This window comes from Ictalurus punctatus, chromosome 4 (assembly GCF_001660625.3).
Source record: "Ictalurus punctatus breed USDA103 chromosome 4, Coco_2.0, whole genome shotgun sequence".
Taxonomy (NCBI): Eukaryota; Metazoa; Chordata; class Actinopteri; order Siluriformes; family Ictaluridae; genus Ictalurus; species Ictalurus punctatus.
Window position 1 is genome coordinate 17,406,705 of NC_071284.1, and position 10,959 is coordinate 17,417,663.

The 10,959-nt window shown below is 39.4% G+C and overlaps 1 protein-coding gene across 2 annotated transcripts in view; it reads right to left on the reverse strand.

Annotated features, from left to right (window-relative positions):
• The window catches only part of slco3a1a (solute carrier organic anion transporter family member 3A1a), an 85,840-nt gene extending 75,510 nt beyond the window's left edge, over nt 1-10,330 (reverse strand). For both annotated transcript variants that reach the window (XM_047153478.2, XM_047153477.2), the window contains exon 1: nt 9,947-10,330. In XM_047153478.2, the coding sequence (XP_047009434.1) occupies nt 9,947-10,069 (123 nt within the window). In that variant the 5' untranslated portion in view covers nt 10,070-10,330. The remainder of the gene's footprint in view (nt 1-9,946) is intronic.
• Nucleotides 10,331-10,959: the final 629 nt, after the last annotated feature.

Consider the following 10,959-nt stretch of genomic DNA (forward strand, 5'->3'; position numbering starts at 1 on the left):
AACACTAGTGTTCCATTTGAGACAATACTACCCTTCTAAAATTCATATACTAGACGGCATAGTATATAGTGCATAATGTAAGTGTATAGTACGTCATTTGGGACACAACTTTGGTCTGAACTCTCTGATGCGTTTTTAGAACAGAAATAACGCACTGTGTAAAATACCTCGTGCCGCACGCAGACCAACTAATCGGTAATGAGATTTGTTGACAAAGATTTTCATAATCGATTATTATCGAGTTGATCGATTACTTGTTGCAGCTCCAGTTGATAGGTTGTTAGGTTCCCACTAACAAACTTCATGCTCTGTATGCTTTGTGCCTCTGCTGCTCTCACCTATTGTATATGAAGAGGAGAGTTTATAATTAATATTAAATGGAAATTAAATGGAAATATTGCAAGCCAAAAATTGTCTTGCCATTATTTTGCATTGTGATATTCGAGACATTTGAAATTCTCTCTCATGCCTAATGGCCATGTAATGGGCTACTTGCATTCAGTCCTATGATGCATTTCCATTTTGAAATACTGGAACACTCATATTGTTGGCATCATTGTTCAGTACATTTCTGGCAGCATTCATCAGTACAGTGAGATAGCCACTTGTCCACTTGTTAGTTTTCTATAACTATTATTTCTATATGAATATAAGGTGTTTACATAAAGCTAATATAATATAGGTATTTTCCTAGCTTTGTACTTTACTTGTGTATGTATTTGAAGCATACAGTTTGAAGTCTTTCTTCAGCTTGCTAAAGGGGGCTTTGCAAGTGTCATGATTTCCCCTTGAAGCAGCGTGCTCCAACCGCGAATGCGCGAGCACCTGCTTTTCCATTGTTGACAGTAGTGACATCTGGACACGTGTGTTTTGTTTATGTTTCTGTCATGTCTCCTCCCTGTTCTGTCATTGGCTGGGATTTCACGTGTGTCTGTATTGCCCTCAGCTGCTAGCAGTTTAGACGCTGATCATGTCCACATATATACCGCGCGCCTCCCAGCACACAACGCGGAAGATTATCGTACAATTAGATTAGTTCGTTTAGTAGTCATAGTCGCGTTCCATGTTTAGAGTTAGTTCACGCTGGATTATCCGCTCCCAGTTCCTCGTCATAGTTCATGTTTCTCGTTTTGTTTACCGACCCTGTTTTCCGTGACCACGACCTTGATTCATGTTTAACCCTGTGTATGCCTGTTTGCCGATCGCCTGACCTTCGCCTGTTTTGGATTACGTTTTTGAATCACGTTTTGGATTTGTCTGCCTGTCTCTCTTTTAAAATAAACAACTGTTCATACTGCAATTGCATCCGTCCTATCTCCGCTCCGTCACGATACGTGACAGCAAGTATTCTTACATATCTGTTGACCGTCGCTGATGTTCACCTTCAGGAACATTTGCAGTCTCCTCTTCAGGAGGTGAAACACATGCTCAGTTGGGTTAAGTTCTGGTGATTGACTTGGCCAGATTAAAACTTCCACTTTTCCCCTGATAATGTCCTTTGTTGTGTAGGCAGTGTGTTTTGGGTCATTGTCTTCCTCCCAATTAGTTTGGATGCATTTCTCTGTAAAGTGGCAGACAGAATGTTTCTGTAGACTTCTGAATTCATTCTGCTACTACCATCATGAGTTACATCATCAATAAAGATTAGTGAGCCCATTCCAGAAGCAGTCATGCAAACCCAAGCCAGGACACTACCTCCACTGCGCTTGACTAATGAGCTTGTATGTTTTGAATCATGAGAAGATTCATTCTTTCTCCACATTTTGGCATTTCCAACACGTTGAGAGAGGTTCATCTTCCATTCTTTTGTGACTCATCCCTGTATTCCTTTGTGAATTCCAATCTGGCCTACAGATTCTTGCTGCTGCCAAGTGCATTGCATCTTATGGTATGGCCTCTGTATTTCTGCTATAAATGTCTTCTTTGAATGGTGAATTGTGATACCTTCACCCCTGCCCTGTGGAGATTGTTGCTGATGCCATTGACTGTTGTTGTGAGGTTTTTCTTCACAGCTCTCACAATGTTCTGTCATCACCTGCTATTGTTTACCTTGGCTGACCTATTTGATGTCTGGTTTTTAGTACAACAGTGGTTTCTTTCTTTTTTAGGACATTCCAAATTGTTGTATTGTTATATCCAATGCTTGTACAATGGCTCTGGTTTATTTCCCCTCTTTTTCTCAGCTTCAAAATGGCTTGCTTTTCTCCCAAATCTCTCTGGTCTTCATGTTTGTTTATCCCTTTTAACAACAAATGCATTCTTTACAAACAAAATCCAGGGCTCAATCCAAGAGCTCAATTCAGAGCTATCAATTGTTTAATCAGTTAATCAGGGCACACCTGAGCAACAAGAAACACCTGTCAGTCACATGTTTCAATATTTTTGGTCACTTGAAAAATGGGTGGGTTCAAACAAAATGTTCCATGTTCTAAGTTGTTTAACACATCTAGATGTAAATATCAGGAAATGAATGCTGAAATACTTAGCTCTCAACTCATGTTCATCTTTTTATCTCAACACCAAATGTCTTCAATTTATATCAAAAACAAAAGAATTGGTCTTGCCATTCTGATACTTTCAGAGAGGACTTATGTTAAAAATATAACAGCTCACTATTATTACGTTGCTGGTGGACCTGGAACCTGTTTCGAGAACACCTGTTGCAGGGCACCACTCACACACTTTTTTGCACCTAGAGGCAATTTATCTTGGCCAGTTTTCCTACTGGCAAGATTTGGGAGGTGGGCCGAAACCACGGAATCCAGAGGGAACCCACACAAATATGGGGAGAACATGTGAAACTCCACACAGACCATCACCTGACACCATGATTAGTCATGGACTCCACATTAATGGTCAAGCATTAAAGGTAACTGTTGTTGTCATTCAGTCATGATAGTCACTTATCTGAACCTTTATAAGCAAGGAATTTCATGAAAGGGACCTTTACAAAACTTCCCTATTGAAGTGAAATGAAGTTAAATGAAAGAACACAACAACATGTGAAATTTGAAAGGTTTGGTCTAGGTTTAAGCTAATGTTATTTGAGTAATAAAAACTTGAGTTACACGAGTATTGAAGTACTTCAATAAGATTGATTTCTTTAAGCAATATTCAGTTATTGAGTTCTCATCACTTAACCTAGATAAGTAAATATGACATTAGTGATTTAATATGATGAGTTGTGAGTACTAATTTTATCTGGTCATTTACACTGTTTGTGCATGGTGGCTTAGTGGTTATCACTTTTTTTCTCGCATCTCTGGGATTGGGGATTTCAAATGCTGCATCTTTCAGAGTGTGTGGAGCTTACATGTTCTCCCAATGCCTTAGGGGTATGCTCCCCCAGTACAAAGACATGCACTGTAGGCTGACTGGCATTTTCCAAGTAGTCTGTAGTGTGTGAATGTGTGTGTGCTTGTGTCCAGAGTGTCCACTATCTTGTGCCCTGAGTTGCCTGGGATAGGCTCCAGGCTCCCACGCAAGCTTAAACAAAAAAAGATTGGTATCTGGATCGGTTTTGGTCGTAAAAATCCTGATCGATGCATCTCTATTGAACACCATTAAACTACAGCACTTTGCATCTGATGGGTAAATGAACTCATCCAATCACACCCTATATGAGATTATTCAGATATATACACAATATACACAGAGCAGTTCGAGAACTGACCCCAACCCAGAACCATGACAGCGGAAAATGTCTAATAGTGTAGCTTTAAATAAATTTAAGAGGAGCAGACTTCAAAGGCTGAACATTGAAGTTTATTGTATTTGTTTACAAGGTGAAACAGATTAACGGTTGTTTTTTGCATATAGCCTGTAAAATAACTGAAAATATTACATTTAGTTTATCAGAAGGTAAATTAATTTGTCATAGCTCACATTATGTTCCTAAATTCTGTCATAATTGACCAGCTCAAGTTTTCTCATGCCTACTTGTGTGGTATATTGTGGCACATTAAAGTTACCATCTATAATAAATAAATAAATAAACAAATAAATAAATAAATAAATAAACTTCAACTTCAACTGTGCTCCTAAATTTTTGTAATTAGAAACTGTCTAGGAATTGAAAAAGAAACTGTCTTGCATCTCTCCTCCTGTAAACACTGTTATTGCCTTTTCTGCGTACGCCTGAATTGTTTTCATTTGATTGCATATTGTTATATTTGATGCATATTTTCATTTGGTTGATGGCATTTTTATTTTTACTTATCCTGTATATTGGGTACAATTTTATTTATATTTTGCTTCTACAAGATGATGCACTTTAAGGATCAGTCTAATTGGATGCAAAGATTTCTACATTAGCAGGAATGTAGCAAAACATGGAGGTGAAAGCAGCGCTCTGTTTATTTAAATGTGAAAGTGCAATAAAAATATGTGGTCACTAAAATCAATGAATAATCGTGATAAATAATCGAGATCTCAATATTGAACAAAATAATCTAGATTATCACTTTGGCCATAATCGTGCAGCCCTAACACACACACACACACACACACACACACACACACACACGTGTTATATACATATGTACACACACACACACACACACACATACAGTATCTCACAAACGTGAGTACAACCCTCACACTGAAGAAATGACACTTTGCTACAATGTAAAGTAGTGAGTGTACAGCTTGTGTAACAGTGTAAATTTGCTGTCCCCTCAAAATAACTCAACACACAGCCATTAATATCTAAACCGCTGTCAACAAAAGTGAGTACACCCCTCAGTGAAAATGTCCAAATTGGGCCCAATTAGCCATTTTCCCTCTCCAGTGTCATGTGACTTGTTAGTGTTACAAGGTGTCAGGTGTGAATGGGGAGCAGGTGTGTAAAATTTGGTGTCATCGCTCTCACACTCCCTCATACTGATCACTGGAAGTTCAACATGGCACCTCATGGCAAAGAACTCTCTGAGGATCTGAAAAAAGAATTGTTGCTCTACATAAAGATGGCCTAGGCTATAAGAAGATTGCCAAGACCCTGACACTGAGCTGCAGCACGGTGGCCAAGACCATACCACGGTTTAATAGAACAGGTTCCACTCAGAACAGGCCTTGCCATGGTCGACCAAAGAAGTTGAGTGCACGTGCTCAGCATCATATCCAGAGGTTGTCTTTGGGAAATAGATGTATGAGTGCTGCCAGCATTGCTGCAGAGGTTGAAGGGGTGAGGGGTCAAGGACATGACTAAGGACATGGATTACTGGAACCATGTCCTGTGGTCTGATGAGACCAAGATAAACTTATTTGGTTCAGATGGTGTCCAGCGTGTGGCGGAGTACAAAGACAAGCGTGTATTGCCTACAGTCAAGCATGGTGGTGGGAGTGTCATGGTCTGGGGCTGCATGAGTGCTGCCGGCACTGCGGAGCTACAGTTCACTGAGGGAACCATGCATGCCAACATATACTGTGACATATTGAAGCAGAGCATGATCCCCTCCCTTCGGAGACTGGGCCGCAGGGCAATATTCCAGCATGATAACGACCCCAAACACACCTCCAAGACGACCACTGCCTTGCTAAAGAAGCTGAGGGTGAAGGTGATGGACTGGCCAAGCATGTCTTCAGACCTAAACCCTATTGAGCATCTGTGGGGCATCCTCAAATGGAAGGTAGAGGAGCACAAGGTCTCTAACATCCACCAGCTCCGTGATGGGAGGAGTGGAAGAGGACTCCAGTGGCAACCTGTGAAGCTTTGGTGAACTCCATGCCCAAGAGGGTTAAGGCAGTGCTGGAAAATAATGGTGGCCACACAAAATATTGACAGTTTGGGCCCAATTTGGCCATTTTCACTGAGGGGTGTACTCACTTCTGTTGCCAACGGTTTAGACATTAATGGCTGTGTGTTGAGTTATTTTGAGGGGACAGCAAATTTACACTGTTACACAAGCTGTACACTCACTACTTTACATTGTCGCAAAATGTCATTTCTTCAGTGTTGTTACATGAAAAGATATAATCAAATATTTAGAAAAATGTGAGGGGTGTACCCACTTTTGTGAGATACTGTGTGTGTGTGTGTATGTATATATATATATATATATATATATATATATATATATATATATATATATACACATACACACACATACATACATATATACATAACCATCTATACATATATACACATCCATCTAAGATATATATATATTCCATGGGCATCCTTCCGTCTTCGGGAGACGATGGTGTAGCATCCGTTTCGGGTGAATTTATTTTATTCGCACCTTCTCGAGTGGCTGTACAAGCCAACCCGAGAGTGGCAGTCCCGGTTGCCGTTGCCGCAAACAAATTGAGTCGCATGCTGTGGCTGAAATTGCCGCGCCTTCCTCCTGTCTCTCTTGTCAGCAAGGCGCTTAAACCTGTCCTTCGCTTTCTGAGTGCCCCGTTTAACGACAAATATATATATATATATATATATATATATATATATATATATATATATACACACACACACACACACACACATAAAATGCCCACCCTTGGTAAGTATGAGCAAAGAAAGCTGTGAAAAATTTTCTTTATTGTTTAAACTTTTGATCTTTTGTTCGGACTATTCACAAAAATACTCTGCTCTCATGGATATCAAACAATTGCAAACAAAACACAGGTTTATCAGAAAAAACAAAAAGCTTTGTTAAATGTAGGTGAGCAACAATTATTGGCACCCCTATGTATTCATTTGAGAACAATATATTTGACGTATATTCCCATTGATATTTAAAAAAAAATTTTGTACACCTGGGTGACTAGGAACAGGAAATTGTTCAACCATTACTTCCTGTTTCACAGGGGTATGAGATATGAGGTAACACATAGGTCAAATTCTATTAGTCATTCATAGCAATGGGTAAGACCAAGTTATATAGCTGTGATGTGTGGCAAAAAGTTGTTGAGCTTCACAAAAGGGGAAGTGGTTATAAGAAAATAGCACAAGCATGGAAAATGCCCATTTACAACATCAGGGCAATAATTAAGAAGCTCCAGTCAACTGGAAATGTTAAGAATCAACCTGTAACTGGATCTGTGTCTATATTGTCTCAGCACACTGTGAAGAGGATGGTTCAAGTGGCCAAAAAATGTCCAAGGATCACAGCTGGAGAATGGCAGAAGTTAGTTGCGTCTTGGCATTCAGAAAGTCTCCAAAACTTCAATCCAAAGTCACCTACATCACCACAAGATGTTTCGACGGGTTTCAAGAAAAAAGTCTCTACTCTCATCCAAAAACAAACTCAATCATCTTCAGTTTGCCAGACACTACTGGAACTTCAAATGGGATCAGGTTCTATGGTCAGATTAAACCAAAATATCTTTTTTTTGCAATAAACACCAGAGGTGGTTTTGGCACACACAGAGAGGTAGTCATATAAAAGTACCTCATGCCCACGGTTCGGTTAAAATATGGTAGTGGTTCTTTAATGTTTTGGGGCTGTTTTTCTGCCAGAGGACCTGGACATTTTGTTAGGATACATGGCATCATGGACTATCAAATATCAACGGATATTAAATGAAAACCTCATTGCCTCTGCCAGAAAAATGGGCCATGGTTGGATCTTTCAGCAGGTCAATGATCCAAAACATATATCAAAATCAACACAAAAATTGTTTACTGACCACAAAATCAAGGTCCTGCCATGGCCATCCCAGTCCCCTGACTTGAAACCCAGAGAAAAGATCTGAGGTGAACTGAAGAGGAGAGTCCACCAGTGTGGACCTCGAAATGTGAAGGAGCTGGAGAGATTCTGTATGAAGGAATGGTCTCAAATGCCTTGCCATGTATTCTCCACCTAATCAGGCATTATAGGAGAAGCTGTTATCCTGGCAAAGGGAGGTAGCACAAAGTATTGACTAAAAGGGTGCAATAATTGTTGCACACCTATATTTAACAAAGATTTTTTTTTGATAAACCTGTGTTTTGTTTGCAATTGTTTGACATCCATGAAAGCAAATTATTTTTGTGAAATTTTTTAACAAACGATCAAAAGGTTAAACAATAAAGATAATCCAATTTTTCACAGCCTTCTTTGCTCATATTTACCAAGGGTGCCAATAGTACAGGAGGGCACTGTAGACGCACGTCCAATTCCAGATTGATTCATAACATTTCCAGTTGACTGGAACTGATTAATTATTGCACTGATGGTGGAAATGGGCATTTACAATGCTTGTGCTATTTTCTGATAGCCACTTCCAATTTTGCAGACATGTTCATAAGTCACTGAGGTCCAGGTCAAGTCTCAAGTCTCTGAGGTGGAGTCCAAGTCAAGTCTCAAGTCTTTGTTCTATTTTCAGCAATAATTCTTTCAGTTTACCTTCCACTGTGAGAGCTTTGGGGAGCTAAAAGGTGTGGGGCTCAAGCATAATGGTAACTCGGAACTAAATTTTTAAGTTATTTTTTACTGGAAATTCAGTTTGAAGCAATCTTACAGCATGACTAGCTTGCTTACTCCCCCTTCAAACTGCCCTTTGGAGTAGGGTGACAAGATGCAAATGGACCAAATGTGGGACATATTTCCAACATCCAAAGGCCTACCATTTTGATGTCTATCTAAATGAATAAGAAACATGTTCTCTCAGCCCATTTATATTTATTTATATTCATGTTTTTTGTATCAAACAATGCAACATTACAAAAGAAAAATTACTGCATAAAAAACTAAGTGGGACAAAAAGGACTTCTATGGCTTGACCTCATGTGTACCCAGTTTGAGGGAAAGCTGACAACCCTTTGATGAAAGGCTTTAATACTTTCTTCACAGTCATTGGATGAATGTCAGATTTGGCCACTGCCCCCTGGAGACAATTGCTTCATCAGCGATAAAGGTAGGGAATGAGAAAGCTGGACGCATGCTTAGAACAACTCAAAAGGTGCTTTATTCTTTTTCTTTCACTTTCGCTTTTCAGCGGTTTTATTCTTTATTCGAGGCGCCCATTTTATTGTCGCCGCCACTCAATGCGACTTAAGTGTGATTCGAGTCCCCATCTCTGCCATTTTGTGAAGCTCAACAACCTTTTGCTGCACATCACAGCTATATTCCTTGGTCTTACACATTGTTATGAATAACTAAGGGAATATGGGAATATGGCCTATGTGTTACCTCATATTATACCCCTATGAAACAGTGAAACAGGAATTGCTTGTTCCTAGTCACCCAGGTGTACTAAAAATTTTTAAATGTCAATGGGAATATACTATATATAATTACAATATTATACACATATAATAATAATAATATACACTATATACACACACACAAATACACATACAATACAATACATACACACATATATAAATTGTGTCACACATATATTTAACAAAGATTTACTTTTCATAAACCTGTGTTTTGTTTGTAATTGTTTGATATCCATGGGAGCTGAGTATTTTTGTAAAAAAAAATTTTAACAAAAGATCAAAAAATAAAGACCATTTTTTCACAGCCTTCTTTGCTCATATTTACCAAGGGTGCCAATATTAGTGGAGGGCACTGTATGTCTGCTTATATTCTGGTTAGCAACTCTGTCTCTGTCTGTAGCATTAAAATATCACTAATGTCTGTACGATATCTCGGAACAAGGCTAACTTAATAGCTCAGTAATGATCTCCAGGGGCCTTTTATCTGTTTATTGTACACTTGTAGCCTACATTATTTTGCAGTGCGGTAACTATGCAAAAAAAATCCCATGTTCATTTTGTGATGTGACGGTAAGAGCCACTTGTTTATGCAGCAAAATTATAGTTTACCTTTCACGTATAACCTCTCTCTCTCTCTCACTCTCACACACACACACACACACACACACACACACACACACACACCACGGCCTTCTAGACATAATTGCAAATTATATACGTACACGAGTAAAACATTTACTCGTGTACGTAAGTTTCCGGGCCTTTGCGACCGGAAACATGAGGAAAGGCGAAATGGCTCACCAAGTACGCGCCGACTGTCCCCTGCGCCAGCATTAGTGCACATTCCGACACTAGGAATATTTTGATGTTAAAAAAACATGTCTTTTTATTCATGTCCTCTTGCTGTGTGTTGGGGGAGCTCATTTCCGAGCTCCTCTGCTTTTTAACTTGCTCTAACAAATCGCTGAGCGTAGAGGCTTGGCTTAGAAACCAAACGGATCAACATAAAAAAAATGTTTCCCCAACGTTTCAGGGATCCGAAGATCCAACGCCGTGTTCCTTTAGATGCATTTTTGTTTGTCGCGTAACTGCTTCGCTTCGTGTAGAAATGGCCAGGGCTTCCAATTGCAGTCCCCTATGCGTGTTTAAATCCAATGCGGCTCTACTGCTACTGGCTTCCTGTCATGTATACTACGCCACTAGGGGCTGGGTCTCTCTCTCTCTCTCTCTCTCTCTCTCTCGCATTCTGTGTTTCTATTTCTTTCCCACTCTATATTACTCACTGTCCTATCTGTATTATATATATATATATATATATATATATATATATATATATATATATATATATATATAGAGAGAGAGAGAGAGAGAGAGAGAGAGAGAGAGAGAGAGAGAGAGAGAGAGAGAGAGAGTGTAAATCTCTACATGTATTGAGGTCTGTTGAATTCCAACACAGGCACACCTCATTCTACCGAATGAGGTACTGATTAGGTGATTAACTGAACCAAACCTTATTTAATGATATAAAAACCACTGCTTATCACTATCACAAAAGGTCATCACTATCCTCTTGCAATAGAACCAGCTGGATGGTAAAGACAGTGCTTGTAGTACCTCAAATGTAAAAGGAATCAAAAACTAACTATTGACCATGCCAAAAGAGTTGAAAAGGAAAGTTTTGAGTGAGGAAAAGAAGGGTTCAGTTCTGGCTTTACTGGCAGAGGGATACAGTGAGCATTGGGTTGCTTCCATCCTTAAATTTCAAAGATGGCAGTCCATAAGAACAAGGTCAAGCAGCAGACATTGGGGACGAC